The sequence below is a fragment of the Ornithodoros turicata genome, chromosome 2 (genome assembly GCF_037126465.1).
Source record: "Ornithodoros turicata isolate Travis chromosome 2, ASM3712646v1, whole genome shotgun sequence".
In the NCBI taxonomy this organism is placed as follows: Eukaryota; Metazoa; Arthropoda; class Arachnida; order Ixodida; family Argasidae; genus Ornithodoros; species Ornithodoros turicata.
The window spans coordinates 417,986-441,427 of NC_088202.1; the positions used below are offsets into that span (position 1 = coordinate 417,986).

Here is a 23,442-nt window from a genome sequence, read left to right on the forward strand (position 1 = left end):
GACGCAGAGTGCAAGTTGTCTTGGTTGATCTGGCACGTCCCCCTGCACCTTCCCCACGTTGAGTGGTCTACAGTCCAGCCTATGCATGGAACTCTTCAGAGATTGTCGGCAAGACATAAAGCGCCTACAGTTCACCAGCAGGTGCTCCGCGTCCCGATTCTCCGCGTCCTCGTGTCCTGTAAGTTCAGTCAGAGTTCCAGCGACTTCTATCTCGTACAGGAACGCTGCTACTAGCAGAACATTGAGCCGCAGACGACAAATTGCAGACTCCGAGGACCGTGGCATCTTATATGAGGGGGGGGGGGGGTCTGTTCGTGCAAGAAACAAGTATTGCATGTCTTCACTCAAGCACTGCCATGGACCTGAAACCATCGAAGCAGCTCGTCGGCTCCCCTGCCCTACTAGGATATTGTGCTGCCCATCGTATTCAATGGACATTTATTGCGGAACGAGCACCCTGGTGGGGAGGGTTCTGGGAGCGACTCGTCCACTCGGTGAAGGATGCATTGCGCAAGACTCTGGGACGTAACTCGTTCACCTTCGAGCAACTGAATACTATCTTAATAGAGATCGAAGCCACCATTAATTCACGCCCTTTGACCTACATTTCCGATGACCCCCGAGACTTCTCCCCCCTTTGTCCCTCTCACGTCCTTGTTTGGAAGCGTCTCACACAACTACCAGGTTTTTCCCTGCTCCGCGACGACCACAATCAAACCCGCTCATCGCTCATTGACAGAGCCCAGCGCCGTCAAGATATGCTTGCTGACTTCTGGCGTAGGGGGACTCGGGAGTACATCTCCGAATTGCCGCCTGCTCACCGGTTTCAACACCTCACGGTCGTGCCTTTTGCAGTACGCGAGTTAGTACTCCTGTCTTCCACTCACCAAGCCAGAGCCCTGTGGCCAATCGGACGGATTACTGAGGTTCAACCAGGACGCGACGGCGTCATCCGGGCATGCAAAGTGATCCTTCCCAGTGGCTCAATTTCTCGACGGCCCCTTCAACTTCTACACAAACTGGAAGTCTAGCTTTACTTTCCTCTTACGTTCGCCTTCCCCGTTACTTGCGCCCGGGGAGTGTAAGAATTGTTGAAGACAACGAGGTCCTGCCCCTGCCACCTCTGCGCCTGCGCGCGTGTTGTTCTTCATTTTAGTTTGGTTAATGGTATCGCTCCTGAGTAGTCAGAGCAATAAACTGTCGTGTGTTCCGGCTGGAGTCATTGTTTCCCCGTACGCTTCCCAACAATGTCTTTTAAAACAAAGATTAGGGTAATGCGTATGAGGGTGAGAGGTGAAGTTGGGATACTGAAGAATGAGGACTTCACAGGCTGTTGATGAGACCTGTGTCGCTGAAGAACGTCAAAACTGCTTTTGTCACAGACCGCTGTGTGGGATGTCGGCATGGCAGAGCAGAGTAGCTAGAGAAAAGTCTGTGCACCGCAGCCCGCGGAATACCAGGGATCCCAAGTCGGACATCCCAAGACCATGCCCGTATCAATCATGGCGGCTCACGAGCTTCGACGTTGGGAGGATGTATCTCGTCCGTATAAATCATTTGCTCTCCCCATTTCACTCTCCCACTTCTTTTCTTCTAGCCTCTCTTCTTCTATAGAAACTACAGGCGAGCCCGTCTAAACAGAGGTGTATTCCCGTAAAGGACACCAAATTGTGAATGATGTCATGTGAATGAATGTCATGTGTTGATGCATAAATTTTCTCAAGCATTCGCATTTTCTAGCTGGCTACTTAGTGAAACCAAGTGAAATAAGCCAATAAGATAAAGACAGACGCGCCATTGACTAGAGCAACAGTAATTTATCTCACTGTGTCTGTGTTTATCGCTCAAAAGATGAAGCGGATGAGCTGAGGTTTGGTGCCGAATGAGCGATTACCGTTTAGGTGAGGTGAAGTAGTAAATACTAAAAGAAGCGACAGGGGCTTACAAGTAATATTAGAAATGGAAGCTTTCACGTTGCCAGAGACTTATGTGGAACTTTTTCGTCTATAAACCCACTTCTGTATGCAAATAAGCGGGCGCATATGCGCATGCGCAGAAAGCAGACGTAGCAGAAAGCAGAAGTATCTACGCCATTTCTCGTTTAGCTCTTGTTGGTAATGGCTGCATACGCTGATCAGCTCAGGGATCTTGAGAAATACCGTTACGAGAAAAAAACTGTGCATCCATGGTGTTGCGTACACCGATCCGTACGCTGTTCCTAGGGAAATGTGGCTGGAAGGAGATGACGCCGAACAACGTTGCCCAGCATTGACAATGCCGGCCGTCGTGGTTTATTTCCTCTTCTCCAGCAGCGACTTTACGCCTGAAACAGTGCATGCGTACAAGTCTATGGAAGCCTGCAATTACTTCCAATCAGGTATGTGCATTGAAAGCACGAAGCAGGTGTATCGCGCTACGCTGGTGTACTGCATAGCGCTGATCGTATCGTCACAAATAACTAGACTAATTACGGCTGCTTGACTAATGCAAGTTCGTCTGATGCAGGGTATGTGAGGCAGTGTCGGCTCTGGCTTCCCGACAAGAAGGTAGCGTTTGTAAGGGCGCAAGTGATGCCGTCACAACGTACTGCGCACAACGACCACAAGGCATGGGTCTGTGTTGATTCACTTACGTATGGGGTGATTACAGGTCACTGTCAATGTATGGCAGGGTATGTTCTAGTGCAGTATTTCGCGTAAGCGACCGTCATGAGAAGAAAGTATAACGACGCGTTTTCTCCCATTTCCTTTATTTTTCTTTTTGTTTGTGATTTTTCAGCCTTAGCAAGGTGTGCAGCCACGTTGCGGCAGTCTTGTTTGCCATCGAGTACATAGTTCAGAAGAGTGCAGAGATTTCATGCACGTCACACAAATGTGTATGGGGCAAAGCTACATCAAAAAAGGTAAATTCAAGTAGACACATGTCATGCACCAGGTAATGCCTGTGTCGCATCCTTTGCCACTTCAGTTTTCATTCAGTGGCAATGCGAAATTAAGAGGTTGGCGTTGTCTCATCGGATGTGTGGTGCTCACCCCAAAAGGAAATTAAATGTCTCAAACACAGTACACCATTTTTTGCCCTATTATCTGCTAAGTTCCATAATTGCACTGTTCCCCACCACAGGAAAACATGGTTCCAGTTGACGAAATGACTCTCAGCAAGCCTCGGAAAGAGAGAAGAATTATGAAGAAGGAGCAGCCGTGCACATCAGAAAAGTATGCTGTAGCAGATGGACACATATTCCAGGAGCTGAGAAGGATTGTACTACATGCTGTTCTCTCCGAAGCATCCCAAGGCTCGACCCGGAAGATACAGACTCAGGCTCAGAAGATGAGCAGTGTTACACGCTGCTTAGGTATGACGATAATCTCTTGTGTATCAATGTAAATGCATCAACCACCTTTCCGTTCTGCTGGTGTAATGTGAGAATCCTACAAATTTGCCTCTCAGAGCTATCATAGGAGGCTAGCATGTTTTGGCCTGTATCACTGCACTGTGGGAGAACATTGCTGCTCGTGAACTAGAATGCTTCCCATGACTGCATGAAATAAATTCAAGTGCTTGCCACTGACAGCAGTGCCAGCATGGTTGATTGCTTGGCTTGGTGGGGGAAAATTGTGCACAGCATAGTTGTAACGTTCAGTATTTCACTTACGTTTGGCAGGCGAAAACATTTTCTAGAAGCCATTAGTTACCTTTCATCATCATATAACCAGTTTACTTAAGCCGCAATACCTTCAGCGTACAACTAAATACTTCAAGTGCATTGTTTATGTCTCGTTCTGAGCATGCATTAGGCACAGCATATTAGCATGTGATCTTCTCCTGCAATTGTGAGAATGTGATCCTCAAGCGCTTTACTTTTAAGGAATGCCCGAAACTTGCAGCACACAAGCCACCTTCCTAGACGAAATGTTTGTGCCCCTTAAAGAAATTGAGAGAGTCGAAAAAGGTCCAAGACAGCAGAGCAAAAGCCTGCTGTGGAATGAAGCAAAGTTTGTGTCGCATATTTGCTTTGGTTCTCCAACTTCTTCAGGTCACTGTAAATATCAAATTTTTGTATGTTCCATAATGCGACATAGGTGGTACATGTGTGTTCTACGAATCAGACAAAACGATAAGACAGTGTAGGTTTGACGCTCCTTCTTCCAGATAAAGACATTAAAACCGTCTATATCACCCGAGAGCATACTGGATGTGGTTCTCCAACGTCGGCGCGTTCCACAGTCGGAGGCCATGAAGTGGGGCCTCGAGAATAAAATAAATGCAAAACATCACTATGCTAATTACATGCAAACGTGCCACACAAACATTCGTCTCTGTGATCTTGGGTTTGTTATTGATCCAGTGGTAAGAACATTGCCTGCACTTGTTCCTTAAATGATCCTGGATCATTAGTGCACGCATTGCGACTACATGACATGATGAACCATTACCTCTCTGCACGAAAATTTTGATCGGTGACTCATTTAACGGCTCATGGCACTAACAGTGTCCCACATCAGTTGAATGAAGCTATTCATTTTTTTATTTTGCTCTATCAGAATCTGGGGCAGCACATTTCAATGGAAACTTTATGTGCGCAAATATTCACACTCGCACGGTTCGCTAAAGTATTTGCCCTTTCCAGGATCATTTCCTCGGTGCCTCCCCTGATGGAGTGTGGGCCTGTGACTGCCATGGTGTCGGCATGCTGGAAGAGAAGTGCCCTTTCTCACTCAGGGATCCAAGCAGGAGGGTAACAGAGGCCACATGTTTCACTCGCACTGGCGATGTTGACAGGAACCATCCATATTACACCCAGATGCAGACTCAACTACACGTCTGCCAAAAATAAGTCTGCCATAAAGAAGTCTGCCATTTTGTCGTATGGGTTCCCCATGAATTTTCAATAACAGTTGTGCAGTATGATCCAGCATTTTTTAATGACATTCTCGGCAAGATGAAAAATTTCTGGAGACAACATATCCTTCCAAGGTTACTTTAATACAACAAAGCACGGTAGAATGCCACAAAATCATCTACAAAAAAGAAAAAAGAAAGAAAGGAAGAGGAAAAAATAATGCAAATGCTGATGTGTGAGCACCCTCTTGATCATGTATCAGCTAGTGTTCTGATGTTGATGTTGGCAAAAATAAAATAGAGATATGCCAGAGTTCCGTGGTGGTCTTTCCATTCATATTAAGGTTTTTTTTTTTCACGTTGACAATGGCTGAACATATGATAAGAATCCCTGTGGCATGTCGCAGTAGGGATACAGGGAGCCTGTTCCTGAGAATCCTTAAAAGTTTCACGCGGCCTATTGCCCTTTCTACATGAATCCTCACGCTTGAAATACGTCTGGCATCTTCTGTTTCTTGTCCTCCAAGTTGCTTCTTCCTCTTGGTGAAAGGAGGAATAACAAGTTCAGCCCCTTTCCTTGCCACCTCATTCTTGATGAGAAATCCGCGGTCTGCTAAGACCAAGTCCCGAGGTTCAAGCTCGTCCAAAAACCCACAAGATTCTGTCAGACACGTTCTGTCAGACACGTACGTCCTGACCCTGCTTTTGAAATAAAGCTCACTGCTCCCCTAGGAGTTATGCCAACAAGAAACTTGATTATGTTAGTGGCTTTGTAGTTAGAATAGCTTTGTGCCCTAGCTGTGAAGGACAAAGGGCGCTAAGCGTGGCATTCAGTGCAGTCGATTATGACCCAGCAGTTTGGGTACAGTCTTCGTACGTGGGTTGGAAGCCTGCTTTGTATATCTGTTCTTGATGGCCAAACAATGAACCTCTTCATCTCACTAGCAAGTGCTGGAAGGTATGCAGAGATGACACGTGCAGCAGTGGTTTCAGTCGTACCAAACCGAAAAGCAAGGTCCCTGTTGAGCAGAGCCAGACGTAGCTTCATTAGTACAATGCATACTGCGTCATGAACAGTTAGTTGTCGTGGCAGGTACACATTTGCTCCGCTGACTAGCCCAACAATGAAGTTGAACAGGGCTATGCTGCGTAGGCCAGTATAAAACTCAACTGAAGCATCATTTAGGCTCTCTGTCGAGAATGGCACCACCTTCTTTTGCGATACTGCAGTTCTCAGTGCATCGCTGTCCCTTTCGAGATTTGCAATGGTAGTCTGCAGCTTGCCAACATTTGCTTCATGCTCCTTAAACCTGGAAGCTGGAGTAATGAAGCAGTTAGAAAGGGTGAGCATGCTAAATGCTACATGAAAGACCCCATGCAGCACATGGTGGGATAATAGATGTCTAAACATGTCTAGGATGAAATTTTCGGGTTAAAGGCTACATATAGATGTCATATAGACGTCTAACAGCCTATATGTTATTTAGACTTCTACAGAAAGCCGTCTACTAGACATCACTCACACGTTGCACAGCAGACATCTAATTTTTGACATACAATAGATGTATAATTTCTAAACGTACAGTAGACGTCTAATTTTTTATGTATAATAGCTGGCTAATTGTGGACCATATCGAAAAACATCCGTATGTGGCCACACGGATAATGTTTTGAACTTCAATGCCTTGATCTGTAGGGCAAACATGGTGGCATGCGCAGTGTCATACAGGCGATGTAGGACCTACCTGAGGCAATGCAGAATTCGATAGAGATCAGATGTGTCAAGTGAAACATGTTTCATACCATATCAGGCTACAGAGTACATCCAAAGCCATAAGGTGGTTTTCCACATCCTGCATAAATGCCCCTGGGGACAATCTAGGCCCATGTGAGATGAACCGATGGGGTTTATGTCCATCGTTGAAATGTACTATAACATACGGTAAAATTATTTGAGAAATTTGTCGCAACGAAAAATCCAGTGCTGTGATATATGTGGTCACCAAAAGCTTTACTTTCGAAGATCTACGCTGCACAGAGATGTACACTTCAAGTGCTGAAATTAACATGATACTATAAAAAGTGCCGTGATTTTCAAAGTATGTACTAGGCTGTATGGCCTGTATTGGTGCCCTCTCAGCTTAGTGCTAGTATGTTGGAATGAACACACGGTACTGTTTGCAAAGTTTATTGCAATCTATAACAACATTGCATGCAGTAGTACACGCACACTATCATTAAAGCTTTTAGCCTTCTGCTGTAGAAAATTAACATTTCTGCAATGGGATTTATATGTAAATCCTCAGGGTTTCATCGGCAACAGAAAACAAGAAAAAAAAACATTCTTCCAAGACTGCTTTGAGGCTCGTTTATCTTTTCCAGCCTTTCGTATCCACCATCAGCGCACACTACTGATGCTGTTCACTTGCATGCAGGGATCGGAACCGTTATCTTTTTCGGTTCGGGTTCAGGTTCAGGCATATTGGTTTGGTTCGCGTTCAGCTCCGCAGTAGACCAAACTATCGGGTCGAACCGGTTCAGGAAAGTGAATTTTATGCAAATTGCCATGGGTCAAAAGCAAGCACATCCTTACGATTCTCAAACAACACAAATGTACTTTTGTTGTTGCCGACACAGCAATCGTTCACAGCAACACTGCGTGTGACAGGCCTATATTTCAGGTGCAACGCTTCGGTACTATACTAAATACAGGATGTCCCAGAAAACACGTCATTGAATTATAATAAAAAAGCCACACCACCTAGGATCATGCGGTCAACGGCATTTGTTCATACTAGGTTTTTGCCACCTCCATGAGTGAATGCCATGTAGCGTAAGTTTCATTATGTAAATTTTTGCGAGCTTAAGTCTGAAATTTCCCAAATAAAGGTCGCTTTTTTACCCCACCAATGTGAAGAGCGTGTCTGATTTAATCAAATTAATGATAATTGACAGGGATATTCAGGAGCTATCCCATCGGAAAAAGTAGCCGAACACCATGATCTACAGGGCTCCCGCAGGATAGCGCGCGATAAATTTTTCAGCGCAATCTTCGTGAGTCCAACGAAAGAAGGTTGGAAACCCAGCCCACCCTGGCATCGCAGAAAGATATAACACAGGCATGGCTTATCGCGTTCGACTTTCGCTGGGATAATGCTTTCCCTCTCCCAATTTTAGGAACTGTTAAATTTTCTACTATCACTCTGTGGGCTGGCTCCTTTCGTCGGACTGAGTGCGATTGCTCTCAAAAAGTCATCGCGCGCTATGGTCCGCTGCTCTAAAAAGCATGATGTTCGGGTGTTTTTTCCGATGGTATAACTCGTGAATATCACTGTCAGTAATCATGAATTTCAGTGAATTCGGCACGCTCTTCATATTGGAGGGGTAAAAAAGTGGCCTTTACTTGGCAAATTTCCGAGTTCAGTTTGCAAATATTTACATAATTAAACTTACGATACATGACAGTCACATGAGGAGGTGGCAAAAACCTAATAAGAACAAATGCCGTTGACCTCATGATTCTAGGTGAAGTAGTTTTTTTATTATAATTCAATGACACGTTTTCTGGGACACTATGTATACTTCCTATGTTCACTCATCGTGTACACGCCGTTACATCCTGCTCAGGGACTGGCCACGGACTCCCAGCAACCAGTCTACCATAGGACCAACGAAATGCGACCGCCAATTACAAGTGCAAGGAAATTTTCGTCTGATCTCGGGACAAAGTAGAAGTGTCGCGCATGTTGAGGATACAGAGGAAGAAGATTAATATACTCGTAAATCCCCTGCCACCCGATGTGTGGTCGACTATACCCGATTCAACCACGTCAGAACCAATGACTGCGATTATTTACCACACCGTCACATGTGTAGTTCAAGCTCCGTGTAATACGCTACATTGCGACTTATCTACTTGTCTCACCAGGGTTAGGTCTAACCCTCTGCCTACAGTGCTCTGGTCTCCCTGCAAATCCGCGTATTGATCTTTCGATCTTTCGCGGTGGAGGGAGGCGAAAGGGAGCCGGTCCTTCATATTTCGAGAAGGGCCCCTTGATAACGCGGTCCGCCCCCGGGTGGGCCGTGTCTTGGAATGCGCGGCCCGTAAAACGGTCGTCGGGGCAACATCGCTTGCGGTGTTGTTTCCGGGAAGATTTTTTCTAAAGTTATTTCTTCTTTTGCCTTCGGTTTTTGATGGCCTGCTCTCTGGCAACGCTCAATTGCAGGGGCTTTCGCAGTGGCCGAAAGCAGTTTTCCGTTATTCAGTGGGCACGTAGTTTATTGTTGATGTCCTCTTGCTTCAGGAGACCCGCGTGTTATCGGCATGGACTATTAGGCACTTAGTAACAGACTATGGGGTGCGCCCTTTCTTCAGCCACGGATCTCCGCATCCGTCTGGTGTTGCAATTTTATTATTTCCTTCATTTCGAGGCGACGTACGCTGGTATGATCGTGATAATGATGGGCGTGTCATTTCTGTTGAATTACAACTCGGCGGGTCATCCCTTCGAGTTGTTAATTTGTATGCCCCAGCTCGGCGGGCTGAACGGGCCGAGTTCTTTCGAAGTCTCGACTGCTTCTTTCTTGGCAATTCTAATCTAATTGTTGCGGGAGACTTCAACTGCTGCATTGACGGCCATGGTAGTGGTCGTCGCCCTATAAACGCGGAGTTGTCTCAGTTGGTCCGGGATTTAAGTCTTGTGGACGCTTTCACGCACTTGCAGCCGGGGCAGTACCAGTATACCTGGTCCAACTCTCGTGGTGCACATAGTCGTATTGACCGTTTCTACGTGTCTCCCGCACTTGTGTCGCGCATGAGTGTGTGTGCTGTTGTTCCGTCTGGGGAACTGTCGGATCATGAGGGGGTTTCTCTCGTCCTTAATGGCTTCTGCAATTATCGCGCAGGATCAGGATGTTGGAGGCTTCCTGTCACGCTATTGGAAGACACTGAAATTCGCAATGATGTGAAATCATGGCTTGAGGCTCGTTGTGTGTCCCCTCCTTTCACGCCAGGCTGGTGAGAGGAGACGAAGATCGGGGCCGCGAGGCTTTTTCGTCAGTGGCGGGCGAGACGTGCGCGTGAGGGTCGGCAGCTAATGCAGCATCTACGGCAGGTGCTATCTATACTGCGCCATCCGGTGTCTAGGAGCCCTGGAAATGACGAGGCCATACAGGAAGTCCTGCGAAGGATTTCTGCCTTGCAAATGCAGGCCTGGGATCGCTTTGCCTCGCTCCAGTCAGTTGAGCGTTGGTCACGGGAATCATGCTGTTCCCGCCTCCTCCATGGCCGTTACTATCGCCGCCCTCAGAGTGTCATTGGGTAAAGCTGTCGGCGTCTGACGGGTCTGTCTGTGGGCAGCCCGATGACATTAGGTCGCTCTTTCGAGAACATTTTGCGACCCTATACGACGCTGCGATCCTGCCCACTGATGAGGCCCGCTCTTTCTTGCCTTGTGCAAAGCACTTTGCTCTCAGCGCCGACCCTTTTACGCGAGCTGAATACTCGGCTGCAGTCAAGGCCCTGCACACTGGGAAGTCTCCCGGATCTGATGAACTTCCTGCCGAATTCTATAAATGCTTCTGGTCGACTTTGTCCCGTCCTTTGACTATCCTTTTCAATAGCTGCTTGGCGGGCGGTCTCTTGTGTCCTTCCATGCGCGACAGCGTTATTATCTTGCTCTGCAAAGACGAGTCTCGCAGGCTCGATCGGAACGCTTATAGGCCCGCGTCTCTATTGAATACGGACTATAAGATTATTTCTAACGCGCTATTGCAACGAATTTCTCCTGTTTTGGGGCTTGTTATTCCTCCTTGGCAGGCCTGCGCTGTCCCCGGACGGTCCCTCCAGCTCCACGCTTCTGCGTTGCGTGATGCCCTTTATTGGGCTCATAGTCGCATCCAACCTGCAGTTTTGGCCTCTTTTGAGCAAGAGAAGGCTTTCGACAGGGTGCACCACGAGTACATGTACCAGGTCCTGCACGTTTTTGGTTTCCCTGTTACGGTTATTGACTGGGTCAGAACGCTGTACGCCGGAGCTTCAGCTACGATTGGGCTAAATGGGGCTCTGTCTGACCGTTTTCCAATAAAGTCCGGTGTGCGGCAAGATTGCCCTTTGTCTCCTGCTCTCTACGCCATTGTCTTTAGTCCACTTTTGGAGTCTCTTGCAACTTTCCTCCCTTCACGTATGCTCAAACTACCTGGCTCTACAGCTCTTCCGCTTTTTGCGTACGCGGATGACCTATCTCTAATACTTAGAGATGAAGCTTCTGTTGCCGCTGTCCTAGGTGTTCTAGATGCCTATGGCAACGTATCAAATGCGCGCATTAATCGGGCGAAGAGTGTTTTGCTCTTCCTTAATGCTACCCCTTCGTGCCCTGCGCCCTTTGGCATTCCTGTTAAAGACGATGTTCGCATACTAGGATATAACTTTAATAGTTGCGGACTGTCGCCGTCCTCATGGCTGAGGGTGCACCAGCGCAGTGTCCCCGTTCTTGCTGATCTCAGAGGTTTGGTGCTCCCTATCACGTGTCGAGCCCGTCTTGCCGCCTCATGGTTTTTCAGTAAGTACTGGTACCATGGCAGTGTCGTTATTCCCCCTCGTCAGATCTTGGTAGCTGCTATTCGCACAGCTTTTCGTTTGGTGTCACGCGCCCGCATGTGCTTGCAGCGGGAGTTAGGTGGCCTATGGGTTCCACATATGAAGACCAAGTGTCTCGCCCTTGGTCTTAAAGGTATTTTTGATGCGCTCATGGAGCCGTGCCACCCTGCCCATGATCTGTTACAGTTTCTCCTGGGTCCTGATGTCAGGTTTTTTCGGCTTTTTCGCTGAGTAGGCCTCGGTCTGAGTGTGTCGCACCCCACCTCAGGGAGTATGCCTCCTCCATGCGGCGCCTGCGCGAGTCCTACCCAGGTGAACGCATTTCTACCTGACTGTGAAGCGACTGTACAAATCTCTCTTGGAGCTTCTTCCCATGCCTCCGCCGGCTGTGGGCCTTGGTGTGCCCCGGCAGGTTGCTTGGCGTCTTGTCACCGCGGGCTGGTTCGACGCACGTCGGGCTAGCCTGCAATGGCGCTTGGCACACGGCGTTTTACCGCTTCGGGACCGTCTGGCTCGGTACGGAGTCACCACTCCTTTCTGTCCATTCTGTGCTTGTCACGAAACTGCGGAACACGCGTTTCATCAGTGCCTTGTGCCCGATACGCTATGACACAAAGTTGAAGTCCTGTTCGGTGTGTCACGCATTCGGTGGGCTGTCATTCAAACGCTCTTTCAGTCTCCCGTCCCGCATCGCGATAGGAAACAGTTCCTCCTTCTGGCAGTTGAGATTAACTACCAGGTGTGGATTTCTCGCTGCATTGCAGCACAGGGTGGCCGCATCCGTAGTGTAGCAGAAGTGCTAAATCTTGTTCCAGCAGGGATTCGTCCCGCTCTTCGTAGAGAGAGAGCTGTGCTGGGAGCTGTGCACTTTGCAAGACGGTGGCAGACATCTTCGGTCCTCTTTGAAGATGATAGAGGTACGTATGTGCTTCACTTTTAGGTGGCCAAGTACAGTGTGCCGTTGTCACGTTCGCAGCTTTCCGCGAGTATTCGTTCCTTGCATGGTGACGTCCAGCACACATATTAATCTAGAGATCATATTGCTCTAGAGTTGGCATCTACGTAGCCTTAGTTTAGTCCGTGTGAAACGTTAGAGGGAGCCAGTCTGTGTGGCTGGTCTTCCGCTCTGATGCCAATACAGAGAGGTAGTTCAGTTGCGGTTCGCTTTGCGGTGTTGTTTCCGGGAAGATTTTTTCTAAAGTTCAGTTGTTTGATGACAATACACTCCTCTGCCTCTGAACGCGCGGTCTATAAAACAGTGCTCGGGGCAGTATCGCTTGCAGTGCTGTTCCTATGAATATTTTTTCTTAAAATGCACTGTTTGGAGCGTTGCCCGCTACGATGCCAATACATAGATCTCAAAGTCAACAAAACAATATACATTTGGAGCGTTGTTATCTGGTGTGTAAGATGGGCGCACAAATTCTGTGACTCATCCAATCAGTCAACAATACAACAAGATAGAGTCGGTGTAAAAGGGGCTACCTCCATAGTAGCTCTTACTTGATGACAATACATACTGTTGTCTTGTCGTGAGCCCAGTCCCTGCCCAGGATGACCGTTAGTTTCAGAGCTCAAAATGAAAACCTGGGTTGCTGGACGACAAAAATCGCGCAAAAGGAAGCCTGTAACGGCCACGCTGTGTAAATCTTAGCTCCGATCTCTCACAGCGCGCATTAAGTCTGAATCGTTTCGCGAACCGGTAACCGCTTAAATTTATTCCAGTTCAGTTTCGGTACCGATCCCTGCTTGCATAATAAGGGTGTAAAAAGACAACCAGGATGAAACAAACTACACAGGCATGCACTCACTTCCAATGCAATTTTACTACATGCAGACTTGCTTGGTACTGAAGATCAGCAGCAAGAACCCTAAGCATAATGGACCAACTACCCCAGACTTATTCCTGCCTCACAGACTTGCTCACGCATGCATGCATAAGACGTGCCACAGCTCCATTCTTCAGTAAGGAACTTGAAAGGCTGGGAAAGTGTTGGTAAGACTAATCCTAAAAATAGATTGTCAAAAAAGAATGTTGAAGGAAGTACAGGCAACAAGCGGGAACTCAGGCATCGCAGTGCAAACAGGCTCTTTGCACGAAGTTGCATAATGAATCGCTAAACATTGCTCAGCAAAGGCAGCATTTCCCCCCTGAATTCAGAAGCCTCTGGGGACAACACTCTATACACTCTAAAAACGGTGACACTTTAGTGACACGTGAAATTGGTGTGACACTTTGGGGCGAGCCCAAACTTGGATTTGGAATGTGTCACAGAGGGAACTTAGTCCATATACATTTACCGGAAACGCGTTTTTGTTGCCACCGAAGTGGCTGAGGTGTCGTAGATGATTACTGAAGCCTGGGAGGGCGTTTGAACGCTGGAGTTGTGACACTTGCCGCAGCTGCGGCCGTTGCCCGTGACACATGGTTTGATATTTTCGCTGTTTGAACGCTTCGGATCTCTATGTTTTCTCATTCAGTTACCAACAATGGGCAAGTCTTTGGCCAGTTCAAGCGAGGACGCTCACGAGGTTTCTCGCGTCCGGTTTTATCTGCTAATGTAGCTTTTTAACTCGCTTTCGGGAATACTGTGACGACTCAGACGTTGATGTTACTGGAGTATCTCGAAGAATCTGTGCGTATGACCTATGCTAGTGTTTGTCATATATGAGGTCACACCGTTCACACCCGTAGGATGGTGCATCATGTGAGGGCATCCTTCAGTGAAGCACGGACGTATCGGTAAGTTATTTGGGGTTTGTTTTCTTTTCGGAACGACGAACGCAATGAAATCATGTGAATACAGGGAGGCTGGAGGATAAATTGGAGCAAAGTATGCCGCATTGTCTCTGTGTCTCTGCCCCCTGTCGAACGCGAGCACACTTTCGGAAACCCCACCTTGCTTTCCCTAAAGTATTAGGAAATAATTCACTTTATGCATCTGAAATTGTTACCAAGCAGACAATCGCATGCGCGCGTCTGCACCACGGGCACGACGCGTATTCGCGTAATGAGCGTCCTTCACCAGTGCATCTGTGCGCCATAATTCTTTGACATCCGAAATCGCAAGTTACAGCGATGGAGAGAAATTCAAAGGTTTTTGAGTAGCTCCCGAGAATGGAGGCTTTGCGGCCTGTTTTTCTTCGTACTTCATTGCGCCGTTTCTTCCGATTACGTTCTGCATTTCGTTTGTCTTCACTTATCTTTTTTAATGTGTCGTGATCTAAACTGACCACTTATGTTTAGGACCTGCAGAACCCCTATTAGGAAATTTCAGAATAGCGTGCGAGTCGCCAACGCAAGCGCAAATGAAGCTCTTTTGCTAATTATTCAGTTACCATGCTTCCCTTCAGGACACCCCTGTATTCTGGGATGCAGTTCGGGCAACGGTTGCCATCTTAGTCGGGGTTCTACGGAATCAAGCAACCAGGGGGGTCTTGCACTCCGTGCTTGTCGCGCGATTGACTCGCAGTGTATCGATTCTGAAATAAAATGTTTCTCTTTTCACGTGACCCCTAGCATGTGAGCATGCCTTCCACATACGAGTACATCAGGTGTCAGTGTCCGCTGCATGTTTCACCCATCTCTGAAGCCTATAGAGCCACATTATGAGAGTCTTCTACATAAAAATTAAGTAGCTGTCTCATATTCTGTCTCATGCTGTCTCGGATGCTTTGGCTCCTTCCCCGTGTGGGCTCGTGGAAGCGCACTCAATGCACTACCAAGATTGTCAAGTTTGAGATTGAGACAATACACTCAACTTTTATGGAACTAGGCGATGTTGCGACCACGAGGGCAACGTCATGACTAACGCCGTGGCGGAGTGTCCGTCCTGTGCCGACATCATATGGCTCAAAGTGTCTGAGGAAACCCCAGGAAATACCCCAAGCAGCACAGCCGGCACCTCTGTGAGGCCGACAACCGCAAGCCATTTCGCTAGCACCACCAGCACAGTCGTGACCACGACACCACCTGCACTCTAAACACAGAGCTCATCGCATAGCACGCCGACGGCCACCATTGTACAGATCGATGTCTTCATCACTGTTGGTTTGTTGAAAACGCGAGGGTAAGCCGTTTCGGGACACTTATCATAACTGCATAGTGTCCCAAAAAGGCTTGCGCCTCCTGTTTTCAGCTGACGAACAGTGATAAATGCATCATTCTGTACCATGGTTGGCCTTCGGCGTGCTATGCGGTGAAGCTCTGTTTTTAGAGTGTGCGACGTTTTTTGTGACACTTGTTGTGGGAGCTCTCGTGACACATGCTTCAAAAAGCAAAAAGGAACAAAAAGCGTCTGGAAGTGACACTTGAGCAAAGCGTCACTTTTTTGCAGAAACGTGACGCTTGCAACGCGTCACAAAAGTGTCACCATTTTTAGAGTGTAGAACTCTACCGAAGAAGCGTCACCGTGACATAATCATGATGCTGATAGACACAGTGAAACCGAAACAGTGCGGGCGGAGAACACCGCCGTTTCACGAAGCCATATTCCTTCACGAAGGTCACGGGTGGCTTCTTGTATTAGTGGTACACACAAATGGGGTCACGTTCTTAGTCGCTCTCTTGAGTTCATTCGCGTTCCCGGTCCACCGCGAAAAGAAAAGGCGGCTTCATCCCAAGAGTTGCATCGTCTGAAAGTCAATGTCATAATCCTGTGCTGAATGTGGTTCGTTATTACGACTTAGTTCGCGCTTGCTTTGTATAGACACACCACGTGCACTCCGAGAGAAACTCCTGCCCTTCAGGCACAAGAAGATGGAAGAGCCCGGTAGCCAACTTTAGAAAGGGCTACCGAAAAGATAAGGCTTCCGGTAGAATGGAGCAGAAAAAGGCAATACAACTAACAATATGTAAAGAATTGCAAAAAATCTTACAGTATCAGAAGCCACGTTTAAACGTGGCGTTCTGGTGACTTATTGATTTTTTGCTATAATAGTACTCTACCAAGTCGGCGGTGCTGTTGTACCATCTGACGTCATTTGTTTGTAAACAGGGATAGGTCTATTCCGATCAAAACCGCACAGGTTTTCACAACATTTCGACAAAAAAATTTGAAAGCCAAAATTCAGTCGCTGGGCAAAACTGCGCTAGCTGCCCTCCAAATACACTTCCTCATGTGTATTGTTGAATTCCAATGGCAGAGTCGGAGCAAATGGCACACTCCACAGTGGAGCGGCTTGATCTGGCCTAGAGCAAGTGATTCGAATCTGCGACTGGAACACTTGCGCCCAACTTGGAGTTTAGCCCTGGCCAATCTTCCTTGGTGGATGGCGGCCAGAGACGGAAGAAGAAGAAGAAGATTGTACTCATGTTCCAACACAACACCATGTTTTGCAGCATCAAGGTCTTCCTAATCTCCTAACGTTGCCCTGGTGATGTCTGACTTATTGCTTTCTTCAAGAAACGAGATTGCTAACGTACGACGCGAAATACTAGTCACAGCGAAGACGCGTCGGGAAGCGGCCATGTTGCCGAAGCAGAGACAGGAAATAGGAAGCACGAGCGACAAGTGACACGTCACGTAGAGTTCCGGTTGAATCTGCCTATTTTGGCGGAGCAGTCTGAGTTGCTCCCTGGAGCGACCTTGGCTCGAATGCCGCTCCGAAGCTCCCATTGGAAGACTCCAGAACTGTTCCCAATCTGCCAACCGAACAGACTTGCTCTTGGCGGAGCAACAAAACTTGCTCTGGAAACGCTCCGAATCTGCCATTGGAATTCAACATAAGAGAAAACAAACGATGCCCCATTCATATCTTTCGCCTTTATCAATGTGTCTCGTATCAGAAGTCAGCCACTGATAATGATCAGCTGTGTCCCTTGGAGTAGATCTTGATAATTCCTTTCCGCTTAGTCTAAAGTAAAGATGGACCGAAGAGTAATGTAATAAAGGTGGAGCAAAAACTTTCGCAAACACAAATTTCTCCAGACATGCTTCATCCAGTGACATATTTTCGGCTGTCTTCAGCTCTTATTTGGGAAGCTTTTTTTTTGTCACAAGCAGCTTGCATGCGGCGATAAATTGCTGCCCCGTTCTCTTTCGGTAAATCAGCTCTTAAAATTCTAACAATTGTAACAGCTGATTTGCCAAATTTTCCAAGCAGTTTCAGAATTTCCTTAAGCAAAATCTATTTTTAGGAATATGATTACATCATCTCGTCGAACACCCTGTACACGGGGTCTTTATTTTTTATTTGCTACATAATTTTTATTAACTAGCAGAGCAAAATACATTCTGTTTTTGCAGCCGAGTTCTATGGCCTGGCTGACATCCTCTCGAAGAAAGCATGCGACTACAAGATGAATAAATACCTAAATTCATTAATGAACTCTAATTAGGGAATTTCGTTCAAAAGTGGGCGATCACAATGAGAGACCATCCTAGTTGAATGCCATTTGATGTTTAAAAAAATCGTGAAACATGCATGTGTGTGTAGATATCCGCCCCTCAATTTTGATATGCAAATGAGCCGAAACCACAGCGCCCTGGAACACAGTTGGTACAGCGACAAACTTGATGCACTTCTCAGCCACGCTTTTTCAGTTTCGGCTCATTTGCATATCAAAATTCGGGGGTGGATAACTTCATGCACGTGCATGTTTCAGGACTTTTTAAACGTGGAATGGCTTTCAACTATGATGGTCTCTCATTCTGAACTCCTGCTTTTGCATGGAATCTCATAATTAGACTACTCATTAATGAATTTTAGGAAATTAGTCACCTTGTAGCTGCATACTTTCTTCGAGAGGATGTTAGCCTGGCCGTAGAACTCAACTACAAAAACGGTATCTATTTTGCTCTGCTGGTTTTTATAAAAAAATTGTAACGAATAAAAACCAACACCCTGTATATACATAATAGTTAAACATAGAGCGCATTTAAACGTAACTACTGTCTCTCACTTGCTTAACAGCCTGGTTCCCAACCATCATTCTATTGGCAGGCTGCTCTATATGCATGATTATAGCATGTGATCGAAACTCAGCTTCGTGTTTTGCCCACATTTGTAATGTTGGATATCTATATTTATTTTTACAAAAATGTACAATAGGTGGCGGTTACATAATAGTTTGTTTAAGTGAACACAGAGGGAGCTGTGCGGCGATACCTAACACATGCCCCCCGAAAGATAATCGAGCTTGTCAAGTCTTTTTTTTTTTAACAAAACAGGCATATACACGCACACACAAGACTTGACCAGCGATGATTTGGGTCAGTTCACTTCTGGAAAAAGGTCTGGTGAAATGTTCATTTGTGGTTGGTCGTGGAATGGCTTTAAAGATTGTACGTGGACGACCTTAGTAGTTGGATTGGCCTGGTTTGCAGTTGGCCTCGATATTTCGTAGCAGACAGTCCCGATAGGTCTCACTACCTTGTATGGGCCTTTAAAGATTGGTGTCAACTTGTGATCGGAAGCTTGAGGCCAATCATAGAGGACAAGGTCGCCGGCACTGAACTTTCTGTCAACACGGCGTGCGTCGAACCTTGCTTTGCTTGCGTTGTGTGCTTTCTCCAATTGACTGATGCTGTTGCGCGGGCAACTTGTAACAGGTCGAGTTGGTTTTCACGTGTTTCATCTGAAGTCAGAGTTCCAAAAGAAAGCTCTTGTGGAAGTCGCGGTTGGTAGCCGTGAAGTAAGTAAAAGGGAGAAAGGCCAGTAGAGCTCTGAACTGCAGTGTTGATGGCTCAGAGCGCGTGAGGGAGAGCTTTGTCCCATGCCTTTGGGTTGGAGTAGGACAGTTTCTTGAGCATTGTTACGAGTGTGGCATTGGCCCTTTCCACTAGTCCATTGGCTTGTGGCGTATATGGTGGTGATAAACGGTGCTGAATGCCGTACTTATTGAAGAACTGCTCAGCTGAGCGTGAAACAAACGCAGGTCCATTGTCTGATATGTAGACACATGGAGGTCCGAAACGTAGTATGATGTCCTCCTCGATTATGTCGATTACGGATGCTGAAGAAAGAGAGCACGTGGCTCGTGCGGGCAAATATCTCGTAGCGTGATCAATTTGCACAAAAAGGTGGGTACTCCCGGCGTCAGTCTTCGGCAAGGAAACGATGTGATCACCGGACACACATTCCCACGGTGTGTGCGGAATTGGAAGAACTCCAAGTTTACCGCTAGCGAGTGTCGTTCGGCGGTTTGTGCGTTGGCACAGATCGCACCCACGGGTGTACGCACGAACATCTTGTCTAACACTGGACCACCAGTACTTGGAACGCACTCTTTCGAGCGTTTTTGCGTCGCTGAGGTGGCCAGCGTCGTCGTGGCAAAGTCGTAGGACTGTTGAGCGTAATGCAAATGGAACTACAATTTGCTCTTTCTTGTGCCCTTCGAGGTTTCTGACGTGAAGCAGCACTGATTCAGAGACGTTGAAAGAATCGTGCACTTGTCTCAAATGGTGAGTGTCAGGCTGTTTGCTCAGCTTTTCAAAAATCTGGCGACAGTATTCGTCTGCCTGCTGAGCACGGATGAGTTCTGAGTCTTGAGAGACAATCACTGCAAGGCAGGCTGTCTGTGGTTGCGGGTAGCGGGACAGGTGATCTGCAATGACGTTTTACCTTTCCTGCTCTGTGTACGGCAGTGAACTCAAACGCTGCAAGGTCTACGGTGTAGCGGGCAAACTTGCGGTTGATTTTTCCTTTGTTGACAACGTAAGCGATCGTGAAGTTGTCAGTGATTAGTGTGAACTTGTGTCCGTGTAGATACAAACGGAACTTGTCCGTGACGGCCCAGTGAACTGCTGTACACTCGAGCTCGTTTATGTGGTACCTCTGTTCCGGGTCCTTGAGTGATCTGCTCGCGTACTCGATGACGCGTCTTGCGTTTCCTTGGGTTTGGGACAAGCAAGCTCTGAGTCCTTTGTGTGAAGCGTCTGTCTCGACAAAAGTTGGGCATCCTTGCTTGAAGAATGCAAGCAAAGGCGGCGATGTGATCATTGCCTTGAGTGTGTCGAAGGCACTTTGTTGTTTTGCGTCGAGGACGATGTGAGGCTATGTAGTCAAGTCATCGCTTTCGTTTGTTTTGCGGCCTTTCGTTTTGAGAAGCTCAGTGAGCGGCTTGGCGATTGTTGCGAAGTGTTCGATGTGCTTTCGGAATGTGTTGGCGAATCCCAGAAAACTTCGTAGTTCAGGAAGAGATGTCAGTGTTGCGTAACGACTGACCGCTGCGGCACGCTCTGAGTCTGGAAGAACGCCCTAGGGCGTGATGATCCTTCCTAGCAGGTTTATGGTTGACGATGCAAATATGCATTTGCCTGGTGAGAGGGTGAAACCCATGGTACGAGTAGCGAGGAAAATCTCATGGAGGCAGTGGATGTGCTGTTCGAAACTGTCGTGCGCACAGGCGATGTCGTCTACATAGGTTACAACTCCTAACTTGCGGAGGTGTGCATAAGCCATTTTTATAGCTCTCGTCATAGTTGGTGGACCGTTCTTTAATCCAAAAGGCATTCGTAAGAATTCATCATGATGGTCCTGTGTGACGAAGGCGGTTTTGTGCACATCTTCTTCTTTGACTTTGATGGTGAAGAAGGCGTTTTTGATGTCCATGTTAGACATAAAGCGGCATCCAGCGATTGTTGAGAGTACGTCATCCATGCAGTCCACGGGCTGTGGGTCAGCAATGGTGATTGGATTTATGGTGCGGGAGTAGTCAACAACTAGACGTCTCGGAGTGGTTTCGTGAAATGGTTGTTCTACGATGAAGGCTAGTGATGCATAAGCAGATGTCGAAGGACGACAGATGCCTTGCTGTCTCCAGGTGTTGACTTGGTCAGAGGAGAACTGGCGGTCAGGTTGTGATAGGCGATACGGTTGGCATCGAACTGGTCGATCGTGGGAGAGGTTGATGTCCAGCTCGACATATGGACAGTAGCCTACGTTTGTCGTTAGTGAGAAAATGTCCGCAAATTCGTCGACTAGCGAACCTACTTGCACCTCTTCTTCACTTGGCAGAGACTTTGAAATGGAAACTTTGTTACGAATAGACATGTCCATATATGTGGTTTGCTCGTGAAGTCGGTTGAGGTGAACAATCCTGAGACGATAAAATTGCGTTGGCTTTGCTAGGAGCAAAAGACGAAGGTGGATTGTCGCTGACGTCATGTGTGCGGCTGAAATTCTCCGGTTGGAAGACACAGTTGATGCTAAGCGTGGCGGGCTTGATACACTGGTATTCCTGTATCAACGATGGCGTGGATATACACAAACTGCCGTCTGGTTCAAAGATGTAGCGAGCGTGAACAAACGACTTCCAGTCGTTTCCTAGAATAAGCGCGACAGGTAGTTTTTTACACAGTCCGACACTTGGCGTGACGTAGTCAATGTTTCCGACCTGGATGCGGAGCGTTATCCATCCCGATGGCGTAGTGTTGCCTCCGGCTGTTTCCAATGGCCCATTCTGCCACTCATGTATAGGGATTTCTGATGGGGCCATGCATCCACGAATTAGTGTCACTTGTGATCCAGGGTCACAGAGAGCATCGATAGTCGTTGAGCCGTTGATGATGGCGTTCACAATAGGCATATGAGCACAGTCTGCGAAAACACAGTTCACTACGTTGGAGTTTGGTTGTTTCGAAGTCTCTTTTGTTTCGCGGTGTGGCTGACGCTGAAAAGCCGTCTTTGACTGCGGTGGTGTCTTGGACTGCTGATTGCTGCTGTTGATGTCGTGTGTGTCGTCTCTGTCTTTGTTGTAACGCTGTGGCGGGTGTCGTGGAGATTCTCTTTGTATGTCTGGCGTTGCGACTATTGCAGTGCCTGGCTGCGGAGCTGGAAGATGGCACTGGTAGGAAACGTGTCCTCTTTTGCCGCATCTCCAACAAGAAAGATCTTCAGGGCGATCGCCAAAAGTAGGATTATACTTCTGTAGATAGGGTGCGTGCGTCGTTTGGCTGGAACGTGATGGTTGCGGACGATTTTGATTGCGTGTAATCTCTGGCTTGCCTTCTTGTTGATCAACTTGCCGAATTGAGTCCAGTGAAGCTGCTCGGTCAACGAGGTGTGTTACAGATGAATACGTGTGGGACGCAAGGGGGATTGCCCACACGTTGTCCTTAATGTCTCCAATTATCATGGATATGCGTTCCTCAGCTGTGAGCGGGTGTGGCGACATTTCTAGTAATGCGTCCTTCTCAAAAATGTATTGTACAATTGTCTCATTGCGTCTGAGCGTCCTCTTTGCCTGAATGTCGATAACATCCTTCATTGAAAGGCGGCGCTTGAAACGTTCGAGGAAAGGAGATTTCCACACCGCCCAGTCGCTGAGTTGTTTTCCGCACGTTTTCTGCCAATTAGCAGCAAGCCCATAGAGTCTTGAAACTGCGTTCAAAAGTGTAAGGTTCGGCGACCAATTTGCCTGTGCTGCGACGCGCTCGACCTCGTTGGTCCGTGTTTCCGGGTCGTCAAGTTTTCCCCCAGAAAACTTGGGCAGGGCTGCAGCGGTGTCAGGAGTTGAGGTGACTTGTATTGGTTTGCATTGCACCTCGGCGAGTTGTTGGACGGAGATAGCTAGCTGAGAAACAACGGCAGTAAGCCCCTCAAGAGTCGCTAGCTGCGGCGCGTGAGTCATGGTGTCAGTTTTCTCGTTCCCTCCCCGGTGCGCAGAAATGGACTCGTCCTCCGCGGGCGACGCTTGTGCGGATTGCTCTATGGCGGCCAAAAGGCGGGAAACGAGAGTACTTTTGTTCCCTGATGTCTGGAGTTTACGTTGTTTTAGCTGTTCTTGGAGCGCTGACTTCGACAGTGCTTGCAATATGCTAATGTCCCTGATGGCGGGTTCCATGGCAGAAATATGGGTTCACGAATGAGCGTCTGTTGCGATGCATCGTGACAAAGAAGGTACATACGTTGCTGTCAAGTGGTGAGCGTTGCGGGCGGGCGAACGAGCGAGAAAAACGTTCTGGTCACGGTGCAATACACATCAAACTTCTTGTGGTGGCGTTTTCGTTGCGGCGATGATGTCGGGATTGCTTGGAAAACCGGGTGGTTTTCGCACT

The 23,442-nt window shown here is 47.6% G+C and overlaps 2 protein-coding genes across 2 annotated transcripts; one reads left to right on the forward strand and one right to left on the reverse strand.

Annotated features, from left to right (window-relative positions):
- The first annotated feature begins 356 nt into the window (after positions 1-356).
- LOC135386462 (uncharacterized) lies at positions 357-1,031 on the forward strand. The gene has a single exon (XM_064616367.1). The coding sequence runs from the start codon at positions 357-359 to the stop codon at positions 1,029-1,031; it is 675 nt and encodes a 224-aa protein (XP_064472437.1).
- A 19,610-nt stretch (positions 1,032-20,641) lies between these two features.
- On the reverse strand, positions 20,642-23,015 carry LOC135386463 (uncharacterized). The gene is made up of 2 exons (XM_064616368.1): positions 21,656-23,015; positions 20,642-21,510 (listed from the first exon to the last, which is right to left on the reverse strand). The coding sequence occupies exons 1-2, from the start codon at positions 23,013-23,015 to the stop codon at positions 20,642-20,644; spliced, it is 2,229 nt and encodes a 742-aa protein (XP_064472438.1).
- Between the last annotated feature and the right edge of the window lie 427 nt (positions 23,016-23,442).